The sequence below is a fragment of the Pseudocercospora fijiensis genome, assembly GCF_000340215.1.
Source record: "Pseudocercospora fijiensis CIRAD86 unplaced genomic scaffold MYCFIscaffold_5, whole genome shotgun sequence".
Lineage (NCBI taxonomy): Eukaryota > Fungi > Ascomycota > Dothideomycetes > Mycosphaerellales > Mycosphaerellaceae > Pseudocercospora > Pseudocercospora fijiensis.
Genome location: NW_006921536.1, coordinates 3,335,802 through 3,350,132, shown reverse-complemented (window position 1 = coordinate 3,350,132; position 14,331 = coordinate 3,335,802). Strand labels below are relative to the sequence as shown.

At 44.8% G+C, this 14,331-nt stretch overlaps 2 protein-coding genes across 2 annotated transcripts; both read left to right on the top strand.

The window, feature by feature from the left end:
- Positions 1–263: 263 nt before the first annotated feature.
- MYCFIDRAFT_43324 (uncharacterized protein) lies at positions 264–1,472 on the top strand (the record flags this gene model as incomplete). The annotated part of the gene is made up of 3 exons (XM_007928829.1): positions 264–494; positions 557–1,336; positions 1,392–1,472. 3 exons carry the CDS (start codon positions 264–266, stop codon positions 1,470–1,472), a joined length of 1,092 nt encoding a protein of 363 aa, XP_007927020.1.
- Positions 1,473–2,057: 585 nt separating this feature from the next.
- MYCFIDRAFT_88808 (uncharacterized protein) lies at positions 2,058–5,319 on the top strand. The gene is made up of 3 exons (XM_007929409.1): positions 2,058–2,835; positions 2,950–3,291; positions 3,377–5,319. Exons 1-3 carry the CDS (start codon positions 2,455–2,457, stop codon positions 5,222–5,224), a joined length of 2,571 nt encoding a protein of 856 aa, XP_007927600.1. The 5' UTR covers positions 2,058–2,454; the 3' UTR covers positions 5,225–5,319.
- Positions 5,320–14,331: the final 9,012 nt, after the last annotated feature.

Genomic DNA, 14,331 nt, shown 5'->3' with positions numbered 1-14,331 from the left:
TCGTTGTCGAGCATTGTGCACAGGATATTTAGGAAGAGTAGTGTGCATACCAAGCTATCGGGTCTATACTGCTGCTATCGTGACTCTCCCAGAGAAGTCGTCGCGCTTTTCGAAGCCCCGGCGAGGACTGGTGCGCCATCGTCCGCGTCCGCGTGCGGGATCCTGGACGGCACATGTTCTAACTTCTTGGCGACATAAAGATTTGGTGCAACTTCCCTTCCGTCCACCAGGTCGAGGACTAATTAGAACAGGCCTGTCCGAACATGGCTTCCACGAACGGCAGCTCCTCAAATGACGCAGCGCCCTTCGGTGCGCAGAATGCTGTGCTCAAGCCTTCAGACCCAGTGCCCGACGGTGCAGCCCCTGTCAAAGGGCTAGACTTTGACGCATTCGCGGATCGCAATGTCACGGTCGCAGAGTTGGTGCAAAGCATGACGAACATGGGCTTCCAAGCGACTTCGATAGGCCAAGCGGTTGACATAGTGAACGGCATGGTATGCACAAAGCTTCTGCCGCAAGCTTCTGCGTCGCGAATTGTGTTGACTTTGCGCGACAGAGGACTTGGCGGGATCCTGAATCCGGTGAAAAGACTACTATTTTCCTTGGATACACGTCCAATCTCATATCATCGGGACTGCGCGAAACATTGAGATGGCTCGTACAACACAAGCACGTCTCGGCGATTGTCACCACTGCTGGCGGAGTCGAGGAGGATTTCATCAAGTGTCTCGGTAAGACCTATCTCGGCTCCTTCTCCACACCCGGAGCTTCGCTGCGTGCCAAAGGCATGAATCGCATTGGCAATCTCTTAGTGCCAAACGACAATTACTGCCGCTTTGAAGACTGGGTGATGCCAATCCTCGACACAATGCTCGAAGAACAGGAAGCATGCAAGGGTTCGGGCGAAGCAATCCACTGGACTCCCAGCAAAATCATCAACCGGCTTGGCAAGGAGGTCAACGACGAATCGTCCGTGTACTACTGGGCATGGAAGAACGACATTCCAGTGTTCTGTCCGGCGCTTACTGATGGCAGTCTCGGAGACATGCTGTACTTCCACACGTTCAAATCCTCACCGCAGCAGCTTCGAGTCGACATTGTGGAAGACATCCGAAAGATCAACACCCTCGCCGTCCGAGCCAAGCGCACTGGCATGATCATTCTCGGAGGCGGCATTGTCAAGCACCACATCGCAAATGCCAACCTGATGCGCAATGGCGCGGAAAGCGCAGTGTACATCAATACCGCGCAAGAATTCGATGGCTCGGACGCAGGTGCCCGACCAGACGAAGCAGTCAGCTGGGGGAAGATCAAAGCCGACGCAGCTAGCGTCAAGGTATGCCTGAATCGTTCTTCAGCAGCCAGTATCACACACTTACACGAGTTCGCAGGTGTATGCCGAGGCGACAGTAGCATTTCCGCTCGTTGTCGCGGCCAGCTTTGCGAAGGTTGAGACAGAAAGTGCAGCGTAGAGCAGGGTGAGGCTCAGAATAATACAATGGTCGGAGAAATGCGCTGCCCTGCGAACGCTCGCTCATGGCGCTTGCGCAAGGCACTTCTGGCGCTTATGCACGTTGCACGCCCGACCGACTGCTAGGTGTGCCGCAAGCCTTGACGTGGTGTGGTCTCCGGTCTCCGCCGTGCGGATCAAGCAAGCCGCAGGAGGTGGGTTGTCAGTGACAAGGCAGCGCAGCCAGCCAGCACAGCAGGCCTGGAGGCTTGTCCAGCGCATTGAAGTCCTGTATCTGCTGGGTCGGAGCAAGTCATAGTGGAAGTTTTGCAGGCATGATGCTGAGACGTTCAATTATTGTAGCTTCACTTTGCACAAGTCGGAAGCGTCAGAATTCTAGGTTCGTGGTGCACGTGCCTCATCCGCTATTCTAGTTCTAGCGGCGGGGCTGTCGATCAATCATCACCTCACGATCTGGCGGCTCAAGCTCTCGAGGCCGCACTGCAGCCTTGGGAGCATAGCGGATGACACAGGACGAAGCGTCGAGGCATCTGATCTGACAGTACTTCGAAGAGGCTCACACGTGTTCTCTACAGTAAACGGCACGCTCGTTCTCGAAGCACCGTCTGCACTGCACAGCCAACTCCAGATCACCCGCAGCCGCAGCGGGCACCTGCACGTGCGGTCAAACGCAGCTTCACGCGCCTTCTCGCTGCAGGTGCACAACGGCCGCCGACAATAGCAAGATTACGACAGTGAAGCAGGCTCTGCTTCCTATTGTGCGGTGTGTCTATTGTCGGCCGGTTGAGCAATCAAAAGAACGTTCACCTTCGTCTCAACCACTCTCTTCCCTCTCTTACACACATATCGCTTCTTCAGACAGCACTTTGCCCACTACACGCACACGCCCTCGCACACGCCCTCTCACCGCGACTGACACACTCTGATCACTCCGGCGAGCGCAGCACATTCATCACCCTCAATCCACAGCGACCGCCGCCGCCATGGACGCTCCTGGCGAGCCGCCAGCACCACTCGCTCGCATTCCGACACCACCAATCCCACCTTTTCTCCAGATCCCAACTGGCCTCCAAGCTCCTCAGCCGCAGGTGCAGGCACCCGGCTCCGAGAACACTTCTCGAGACACTCAAGAGCGAGCAGAAGACACTGACCACTCTGAGAGCGACCGTGACCATGACTCCGAAAGCGAGAGCGATAGTGAAGATGCTGGAGCAGCGCCTTGGAGCGCCATCAACGAAGACACGACGGAGCCGGGTGAAGACGAAATCGTCTACATCAAGCGCAACGCAGGCTTTGAGCCAAGCGCCACGGACGACGAATATTGGCAGAAGATAACATTTTTCGAGCTCAATGACCCGGATTTGGTGAGTCTTGCTCGGGCAAACCAGTCCAGCTGAGGCCCTCACGTTACAGACGGTGGTGCCGCCTGGAGGCACTGATTCGGAGCGAGGTATTCGGAATCGCTAACATCTCTTCAGGTCCCAATCGAGGCAGGCACGATCGACTGGATGCTTGAGCACTACAATGGCACTGCAGAAAAGCCAAACAACGAGACAGTCATGCGCTCACCCATAGTCAATGTCGGCGGTTACGACTGGCGCATCAAGTTCTACCCAAAAGGCCACCGCTCCGAATACCTTTCCGTCTACCTCGAGAACGTCACGATCCAGTCTCCAGAATGGGAAGGCACCGAAGACTTCGTCAACCCACCATTTCCATTCCTCAAAGGTCAAGAGCGTATCAAGAAGCGTCGTTCCGTTGCTGCACAGCTATGCATCATCATGTACAATCCCGCCGAGCCTCGTGTGTTCGAGTACCAGGTGAGTCTTCGGCTATCAGCTCCGCCACTCCACACTTGTCATGCAAACCACTTCGCAGACAGAAGTGCTGACTCTTTTGTTTTAGGCGGAAGCGCATCAATTTCACAAGAAGTCTGCTGACTACGGCTGGCGATATTTCACCAAGTACTCCCGCTACGACTTCCACCTTCGCCAACACGGGCAACGCCAAGCCATCTTGCGCAACGATAGACTCGCTTTCCGCGCCTATATCCGTGTCGTTGACGATCCAACCGGCTGCAAGTGGGAGCATGGCGACCCGTCACCTGACATAATCACGTCCACAACAGGCCTTCGCCCTTTCACCAAGTCTTTGATATATATCGCTGCGGCGGTACCTCTACTTCATTTCCAGCCTTTCAGAGAATGGGTGAAGTCACTGCGCGGCGATAAAAAAGATACTCGCGGATACCTTCAGGCTCTATTGCTCAAGATGTACACGAGAAAGCGCTCCACCAACTTCGGTAATCCAGGCACCCAATTTCCAGGTGATGTGCTTGAGATGCTATGGCGTCTTGCGACCCGCGTCTCGATCAATTTCGAAGGAACAGAAGAACCCAGCAAGTTTAAGGAACTGGTTGGCGGCTTTCATCCGGACAAAGGAGGTGCGTGCGGTGCCAACCGACTGCCAACGAAGGATCACAGCTCACTACAAGCGGCTGTCGATGAGCATACCAAAGTAAAGGTCATTTCCTGCCCTCAGCTACTGACGCTCGAGCTGCAGAGGCAAGAGCACGACAAGAAAACGAGGGTTTGGAAGAAATTGGTCAACAAAGTCGAGATCCCTGACAATCTCAATGTCAGCGGTGTTGCATACACCCTGTTCGCCTTCATTACTCATTGCGGGCCTCTCAGCTCCAGCCGATACGTGCCTTACGTGCGTCCGCGCGGAATTGGCAGGGGCTGGTACGCATACCATGACGGCAGAGTCACGATCTTGACCGAGACAGAAGCTCGTGGCAAGCACTCTGGCTTCAAAGAGCGCTTCCGCCCGCCATCCCCTGGCTCTGGCTACGACTCTCCCTTCAGCCAGTATAACGAGCATGTCGACGCGGAAGTCACATGCGCTGTGATGTATGTTCGCGATGACATCGCACCACAGGCTTTCAACTTTCCAGACACTGAGGAATGGTCACCTCACCATGCCAACCAAAAAGATTACGATCATCCACTCAAGACTGCGATGCATGAATACTTCGATCAAAGCCAACTTCCCGCCGCGTTTCAGCCGAACAGTACGACGATTTCATTTGAGCCGGGCAGGACTGTCGCTCTGCCAAACACGTCAGCTTTGCAGGCTCCGACCGTCGTTCTGGCGCCTCCGCTACCTCAGATGGACGGAGAGGATGTTGTCATGAGCGATGCTGACGACGACTCTCAATTCGCGGCGATTGAGGAAGGAATCACGGAGCCGACGAGCCTATGCAAAGGCACGCACGACTGGCTCGGTCAACACTATTATGAGGGAGACTACAACGAGGCTCGGCACCAGCATGGCGGCGGTCACCTGATCGACGTCAATGGCGATGAATATCTAGGTCAATTTGACGACGGAAAGAAGGCCGGCCACGGCAAGATCTTCTACGCTGCCTCAGGCCAACAATATGAGGGCGATTGGCTCGACGACTTGCCGCACGGCCACGGCAAGCTGACGGAAGCCAGTGGCAACGTCTACGAAGGTGAATTCAGAGAGGGTCGCAAGACTGGCCAGTTTGTTCTTCGCGGCACAGTCACCGAAGAAGACAAGGGCCAGTGCACCATCTGCTTCGAGAATGAGATCACGACGGCCTTCTACGACTGTGGGCACGTGATCTCGTGCCGCGATTGCGCCGTGAAGATCGATTTCTGTCCTGTCTGTCGCAAGCGGGTGCTGCACAAGCTGCAGCTGTATGGTGTCAAAGTACAGGTTGATTGAGCAACATTTTGGAATTAGCGAGGAGTTCTGGGAAGAGAAGATACCCTAGAAGCATTGAAGTACGTAGATTTTGTCATGGAATTGCATTGGACCTCAGCCCTAGACTTCTTTCTGTGCCGTCCACGTTGGTTTTCGGGTGCCATGAGGCTGCGACGAGACTGGAGTCGACGTGATGTGGAGCCTTCAAGGCCTCTCCCAAAGTGGGCTTCGAGCCTCGCTTTCAATGTTTCGCTCTGCACGATAGCACTACTTGATGGAGTCCATGTTGCTTCTCGGGTATGCTATGAGCGCCCAAGCGGACTGGAGTCAACGTGCTATGGAGCCTTTGGCAGACCTCCTGAATTGGACTTTGGGCTGGATTTTGCACTCTCGCTCTCTGTAAGAGTATTTCTCGATGCAGTCCGTGTCATTTTGCGAGTACTACGAAGCCGTGGAGAGACCGGAGCCATCGCAATGTGATGCGGTCTAGACCTCTCTCAGACTGGATATGAGCTCGATTGCAGTACTCGACTCTGCGTAGCAGCCTTCCTCGAACAAGTTGGTGTTGCTTTGCAAGCTTCACGAGGCTGCGTATGAGGCGGAGGCAACGGAACGTGATGCTCTTGAAATCTCTCTCAAAACTGAGCTTGAAGACGATCTCGGTCTGACAACACTAAGCGACGGGATCCGCATTGCCTTGCATGTGGCACGGGCCTGCCGAGGTCCTGGAGCTGAGAGCCTGGAAGGCTGTTCAGAGCTGCTCATACGCGTAGTCCAAGAGCCAAATCGGACCTCTTACTCTATGCGCCGGCTTCTCTCGGAGCATTCCGAATCAGTCTCTGGGTGCTAGGAAGCTATACAGAATATGCAGTCAACATGATGTGAGGCTCTTGAAATAACACCTGAACACCGATCTCATGCATGCCGTCCAGTCTCTGCGCGATCCTTGGTTGTCTACACTTCGACGGGATTTGGTCTCTAACCCTGTGCCACTGTGCCTTTTAGCATGCTTGCAAACTGACGTGGACTGCTCGGAGAGGGGACGAAATAGGAGCTCAGCATCTGTGAAGCTCTCAGAACATCACTTATGCGACGATTTTGGTGTTATGTCGTGAGCAATTCTTGTATGTTAGGGAATTTAGCGTACCACTGTTTGCAACAGTGGTTTACTTCCGGAGGGCGTTATCCACTGACTCAGTATGGTTTGCCTAGTAATCGACGGTGCTTTTCCTATTATAGTACCGGGTTAACCTTCTCGGTTATACCTCCGATTCCAACCTTATCTCTATAGCTAATTCTCGTATATAGATTACTAGTAAGCTCTTTCTAATAGTTCAAATAGTATAATTAGTTTACTATTATTACTATGCCGCCTATATTAACTAAACTAGTACCGCTATTTAGGCCTAATCGTATACTATATAACATAATCGATATCCGAGAGTAGCTATTTAATATACTATAGGGGTTAATATACGAGCCTAAGCGCTTCGAGGTACTAAAGGCTTATATTAGTAACGTATATAAGGAGTTAAAGTCGCCGAGAACAAAGGATAGGTTAGAGTAGCGGTCGTACTAGTATTGTCGCTATAGGCGCGATTAGTAGCGGAATAGGTTACTAGGAGAGGGCATTCGTAAGGCTAAATATAATAAAGAGCCGTATAACGCTATAGTAGTCGTTATATCGCATTATCGGAGTAGAGCGACTAATCTATACGAAATTAGTATCCGCCGCTATAGAAGCGATCCTTTAGCGATTAGTAATAACCTATATTGCTACGACCTAAGATATATAGATATTCGGTTAGTAAACAACGCCCTAAAAGTCCTCCTCGAGGAATTAATAGAATAGCGCGCTTTTAACGTTACTAAGGTGTTAGACTTTGTTAAAAGGGGGCTATTAAAGGACGAGTTTAGCAAAATTAGCGGATAGTATCTAAAGGCTAGTATTATAGCGTAGTTAAAGATTAGGCCTAACCTAAGGAAGGCTCGTGCTAGTAACCGTAGAAATACGAGTATCTAGCTAGACGACCTTGCTATCGCGCTAAAGGGTGTTTGTAATAATATAGACGGTAAAGAGCTCTAATTCTAGGTAATATCGAAGATACTAAAGGGTAAGACAGAGCGTAGTATTATCTTTTAGAGCGAGTAGTAACGAGAGTTATTAAATACCGAGGCAGGAGATATAAGTGTTATTGTTAGTGTTAGTAGTAGTAGTATAGAAGGCAGGCGTATAACTAAGCTTCTAAAGCTTGCGTTCTATAGTTCCTACTACTAACTTTAAAAATTCAAAACATTACTAACTTATATACTATATAGTTGTTCTTACTAGACGCGACTTATAAGACTACCGACCTTAGTTAGAACCTTTTTACTATCTATATTCGTAATACGTTAGGTTATTAGCTACTAGCAGGCTACCTATTGCTAGAATCGTAGAAAGCTAAGCTCGTAGAAGCCGGACTTCGAGCTATTAAGGTATAGTTACTACTATAGAAGCCTATTATAGCTATAGTCGACGACTCGGCCTTAGAATAGGCGGCTATTAACCTCTCGTAGAAGGATAACGATTAGGTACGAATTTACCTCTACTAGCGGTACGTTAAAGAGACCTTCCTTCGCTCGTTTCTAGAGGCCTAGTTTCTAGAGATTATTAAGCGGTTTTACTACTTAATCTACTACGTACGTAGCGTAGGCGACGTTAGTACTAATATAGTATAGATTTAAGAGTAGTTATAAGAGCATACGCCTATAGGATAGCAGGACAAGGTCTAATACATACGCTATAATTAGAATAGCTAAACTTTACGGAAATAGGCAACTTAGGCGCGGCTCTATAGTCTATTATTGCTACAAATAAGGACTACCTCGCCCTTAGAGGGCTATTACTATGCTATTAAGTATAACCGCAACAAGCGCAACCTAGTGTTCTATATACTATATAGCACTATTATCGAGGTTCTTAAAGTCGACGATAGGTAGGCTTATAAGGTATAGCTAGCTAGTTATAGGCTCGGCAAACGCATATAATATTAGTACTATAAGGGCCTTCTAGGCTTCAAGACACTGCAACTACTAGCTGCTTAGGATTATATTCGAGAACAGGTAGATATTGCTATTAAAATAGAAGCTAAGGCAGCACCTATATATAAGGGTATACTACGCAGTTATAACTGTATAACTCCGGCTCGCTATAATTGCCTCGTATAGTTTCAAACCCGCCTACCTTGCTACTATATTCTACGTAACTATCTGTTTAATAGACTCGAAATTAGTAAGCTATAATAGCGACGATATATCGAGCTGTTTCTAGGCCTAAACGTTATGTTTGCTTACGAATACTAGCGCGCTCTCGACACTTAATAACTCGTAATCGAAGGTTATAAAGAAGACGCTATTACCCTAGTATAAACACCTCTTTTAAGAGATCTACGAGGCTACTTTAAGGAGGCGGTAGAAACGCTAAATCTAAAGTACTAGCGGATTAAGGACGACCCTTCTATTAATAGTACTATAAAGGACGCATTCTACGCCTTCTACGTATAGAAGGTTAAAGACTTCTCGGACAGTTACTACGCGTTAAATATTAACTATTTTATCGCTAACCTATAAGAGGTCTATTTTATAGGTAAGACCGAGCGACAGTAGACAACTTAACTACCTTCTAAACTAGCGACATCTACTCGCGCTTAATTGCGACCGCCGACAACGCCGGAAATATACTACCTCGTTTATTCTAATATAATACTACGACCGTTACTATTAAAACGGCGTATTTAGTCGTTACCTATTCGCTAACCTATAGTCTTATTACCTCCGCTAGGTAACCTTACTCCGAGGCTATTTCCGCGCCTTCTACCGCCCTCCTTTAATATACCGCGCCGCGAGACAATACTAGATATATAGTCCTTATAACCGCTCGATTTAGACGACGTTAAAGAGGTAGATTTAATAGGAGATACACTATTAGTACGAGGTCTACCTACGCCGCTAGGCACTTACTATTTAACTAACTAACAGAATTAGGGTAAGCTATTATAGGTCTTTATATACGGTATTCGCGAGATTAACGGCATTACTATAGACGACCGTTACTTTACCGATTCCGGCCTCTCGTCGTTCGAGGAGCTTCTTATCTTCTATAACGTAGACTAGTATACTATAGATACGATAATAAGCTATATACGAGATAAGGATTACGAACGAGCGGCTAGGCGACTAACTAGTTAGACAATAGACGACTCGGAAGACAACGCCGCTAATAACCTGCCTAGTAACGAGCGAGTTAGACGAGAGATAAGAGGTATAAGAACATATAGTAACCGCTAGTTAACCGCTAGTTAGTTAACCGCTAGTAAGTTAACAGCTCGTAGACAACGTACTAAGTAATAACGAGGTCGAAGAGATAGCAATTAGCGTAGCTAGGCTTTCTAATATAGTCGTAGAAGGCGGTAATTATATAGTAACAATAATAGTCTCTTCTACTACAAAATTGCTGCTTCTATAATAGTCTCTTCTACTATAAAATTGCTACTTCTATAATAGTTAAATAGTTAAATAGCCGCTTTACCGATAGGCTTAAGAGAGGCGCCCTTCTTAACCTAATTCGTTACTACGCCGAGCGGTTCTAAACGCTACTAAACTAGAGGATTGCGGGTAGCTTATTGCCTAGTAATTACTAGTAAAACGCTATACTTATAACTCTATTTAGGTTTTACTAAAACTCCTAATATATATAACAAATCCTATTATAGCCTTCGCCTACCTCCTTCTTAGGCTCTTTATAGTAACTTCTTCGGCTACATTTGTACCTTCTACGGTCTACCTCTCTTATTAATTTGCTCTTAATCTAGTTTAGTAGCCTAAAGATGTCTTTATCGAACTTACTCTAGTTCGTGCTGCTCTACGCATAGGCGTACACTTAATACTTAGCTATAGTAACGAAGCGTTATATAGCGTAGGGGTATTAAATGCTATTAATTACCTCGAGCGCTAAACTAGTAGCACTAGTAATAAAGGGATCGTCGCTACTAGACGAAGAGATAGGAGAAGGCTAGTATAGTAAGGCGCTACTATAGTAGAATAGTAAACGTAAATCTATCGGTAAATCTAGCTATTATAAGGTAGAGACGACGACTAGGGCGAGCGAATAGTAGTAGAGCGGCGTCTTTGTAGCGACTTAGTTCTCGGTAGTAGAGAGGACAATATTAGTAGTAGTCGCATCGTCGACGTTAATAGAAGGGACGACCTGCCTCTATTTAGCCTCGTAGGCATAAAGAATTAAGTTACGTAAATAGGAATAGGGATAATATTGCGACTAAGTACATATTACGACCGAGTATACGTAATAGATTAGTAATTAGGGCTAGCTTCCGAACTTACCGACAACTAATTACGAGCACTCTACCTTATTCTTCGCCTACGAGCCTAAGAATAAACCGGACTAAAACAGTCTATAGAATACAGCTATTTGTCCTCTAAGGCTATAACTTAACCTCTTCGCGATAATATAATAGTATAAAAGTATTAAGGCCCTTCTTAACGCCTTAGATAAGGACCTCTAAGTCTAAGATAGTATATAATAAAGCGTTATTATCGCGTTCTAACTACTACGAAGAAAGGTAGATTACGATAAAAGTCTTAGTATTTACTTTTAAAAGTAAGGCGATAGTAAGAACCTCTACTACTAGTATTCGAATACTTTAAAGGCTAAGATATAGGCCTATATAAGGGACTCGCTATTTCAAATACTAGAATATATAGATTATTACTATCGTCTTATCTTTAAGAACTATAAATATTTGTAAAAATTAAGGTTTACTAGGTAACTAACCCTTTTATATAGTAAATCTAGTCTATAATTCCTATATTAGCGAGTACTTTATATAGAGATATATTTTCTTCTTACTAAGGAATAAGACCCTTTTTTAAGGTTTAGCTATACCTAGTATAATTATTATTCTATATATTACTTTATTCTAAAACCCTATAAGTAATTATATAGAAGCTACCTAGTTTTACTTTAGGCGCTTCGCTATAGGCTTAGTATAGACCGCTAGCTAGATAGATATTAGTATACTTAGTAGAAGATAATATAGGAATAGTACTATATAGATAGATAGATAGATATTTTATTTGCCTGTTGTAGTGCCTTTCGGCCTATACAGGTCTGTTTCTATATATTGTTTTTAGGTAGGAAACTAACTTAGTTGGTAAAAACCTCCCTCCTGTCCTATTTATAAGTGTTAATCTTCCTCGTTTCCTTATTTTCCTTCCTCTAGGGTATACTAGTATTATAGTTGTTACCCTCTAACTACCTTGCCTACTACCCTACCCTTCTTTCCCCCTCTTCTTCCCTCCTTCTTATCTACTCCTTAGTTTCCCTTGCTAGTGCGAATTGTTATACAAATCCCTGTTTAATGATCTACTTTACTATCCTCTTTAGGTCTTCTTTGCTCTAGATTAGCTTATCGTATTCCCTTTCTATTGCTTTTAGTCTCTAATTACTTCTACCTTCTAACTATTAAGGGCAGACTAGCAGTATATACTTAGGATTCTAAGATTGGTAGCTATATTAGTAAGCTCTGCTTTCAATTCCTAGAACGTTTCTTCTAAATAGGTAAGATCTAAGTCTAATATGTTTAGATCTGATTTAGATAGCTAGGCTTGCCTCGGCCCTATTTAGGTCCTTATAGAGCTAGTAGTTGTATTGACTAAATTTGATTAGTGCCTTTAGGGTTCCTAGTCTGACTTATGTTTTGTTCTATTCCTGCTCCTATAGGTATCTAGCAATTGATTCTACTAGGCTTTATTTCTCTCCCTTTAGCTTGTCTTCCTTTAGCCTTATATTTGGTCCCTAAAGCTCTTTCTCTAGTATTTCTCTTGTTAAGACTCTATATTGCTCTAGGTCTTTGACTTTCTAGGGAGTTATTTATAGTCTGTCTCGCCTCCTAGTCCTAATACACTAGGCTTTTATCTTGTCTAGTGCCTTTTAGATAGTCTGTTAGGCTAGGTATTCTATTGTCTTTGCTATATATTAGTGTCTTAGTCCCTTAAAGTATTATTTAACTAGTAGGATCCCTAATTCCATTTCTACTACCCTTGTTAGTATAGTTTTGTATGCTCCTAGGATTTTCTTTAGGCTTTAGGTTTAGGACCTGCTAACTAGTTGCTCAATCCTCTTTAGTGTTTTTTCCTAGGCTATCTATATCTATACTCTATATAGTATTGCTAGCTTAACAATTGCTTTATATATAACTTTAGCTTTCTCGAATGTAGCCCCCTATATAGAGGCTATAAGCCTATTAATAGATTGTATATTAGCATCTACCCTCTGCTTTGCCTTCTTTACTTATAGTCCCTAATTCAGTTTTAGATCTAGCTAGATCCTTAGTACCCTAAGCTCTGCTAATAGTTAGGTTTCAAAGCCTTAGATAGTGATTAATTGCTTTATGTTGTAGGTTAATTTAGCCTTGCTAAAGTAGATAAGCTAGTACTTTTCTAGGGCGAATTTTGCTCTATGCCTCCTTACCTATTTTTTATACTCTTAGTGCTTCTCTTCTAGGATCTTATAGTTAGTTTCTATTGTCTTAGACTAGGCTAGGATGTTTGTGTCGTCTATAAATCCTAATGCTAATGTATTTTTTGATTCTAGGAGTAGGAGTAGGTCTGCTATAAAGATAAGGAAGAGGATTAGGGAGAGTGTTAATCCTTAGGGGATTCCCTTTTCAGTTAGTATTAGGTCTGATTTGAATTTGCCTAGAATAAGCTATGTTGATCTTTCCTATAGGAAGGACTAGATGAATTGGACTATCTAGTTTAGTATAGCTTTCTGTTTAAGTATATATAGGAGCCTTTTATAGGAGATATTATTAAAGGCTCCTAAGATATTAAGGGAGAGGAGGGTTGCTACCTAGTTTTAACTATAGTACTAGATATGCTTGATCTGTTCTATAATTAGTTCTATAGCTATTAGTATTAACCTCTTCTTTCTTCCTCCTATCTAGCCTTTAGGAAGGATATTCCTTTCCTCGGTAAAGGTTGTTAGCCTTTTAGCGACAATTTTTTCTAGTACCTTGCCTATTATATTAAGTAGGGCTATTAGTCTATAGGCCTTAAGCTATATATAGTCTTCCTTCTAGGGCTTTCTTAGCACTACTATTAGGGACTTCCTAAATGGTCTTAGGTAGTGTCCTAGTGCTAGGCTTTATAAAAAGATATTAGCTAGTGCTAGGGCTAGCCCCTTCCTATATGCTTTTAGAAGTTTGTTATAGATCTTGTCTTCTCCTAGTGCCTTATTGCCTAGAATTTTCTTTAGGATCCTTTTAATAGTTTCGGGTTTAACCTAGGTGTCTCTTAGTATACCTAGCAGTAGAGTCTCTTATTCTGTCTCCTTTATATCTAATAGGTCTGCTTGTACTTTTCTATAGAAGAAGTGTTAGCCTAGGGCTCTTAATAGTACTATATAGAAGGTAGAAAATAGAAGATAGAAGGTATATATAAGCCTATAAAGCGGGGCGCCTAAATAGAGGTAGAGTATAAGAAGGGTATATTAGTAGGTAGATAGGGTAGTAGTAGGTATAGATAGTATTCGATAGAGAACTAGGAGGAGAAGGAGGAAGGCAGGCTAGTTAGCCTAACGCTAAGCGCTAAGCCCTGCCTAAGGTACTAAGACCCTAGCTTTACTCGAGCTAGTTACATACTAATTACGTATAGCCTCTAATATACGCTTCCCTTCTAAAGGCCGCGCCCTCGTAGCCTTTCTATATTCCAACCTCGACCTCCGTTACTACTAACTTAGTAAGTCTAATAAGCTGCTTAGCCGCGCTAAATTAAATACTTAACTACCTAATTATATAACTATATTAAACCTTACCTTCTAATACAATGTCTAACTTCTAACTACGCTATCCCTATATATAATAAACTATAAAGTAATATGTATCTATAAGAATTAAGGGCCTTCGACTAATTATAATACGAGCGCGTCTTCCCTACTATAATAGGTAGACGTACGAGGTATTACAGCCCTGCCTCCGTTCTAAGTAATATCGTACCGAGTTCTTTACGTCTACTCTTAAAAGACCTAGAAATGTCCGCTCCGAGGGTTGTTCTTATTATTACGAGGG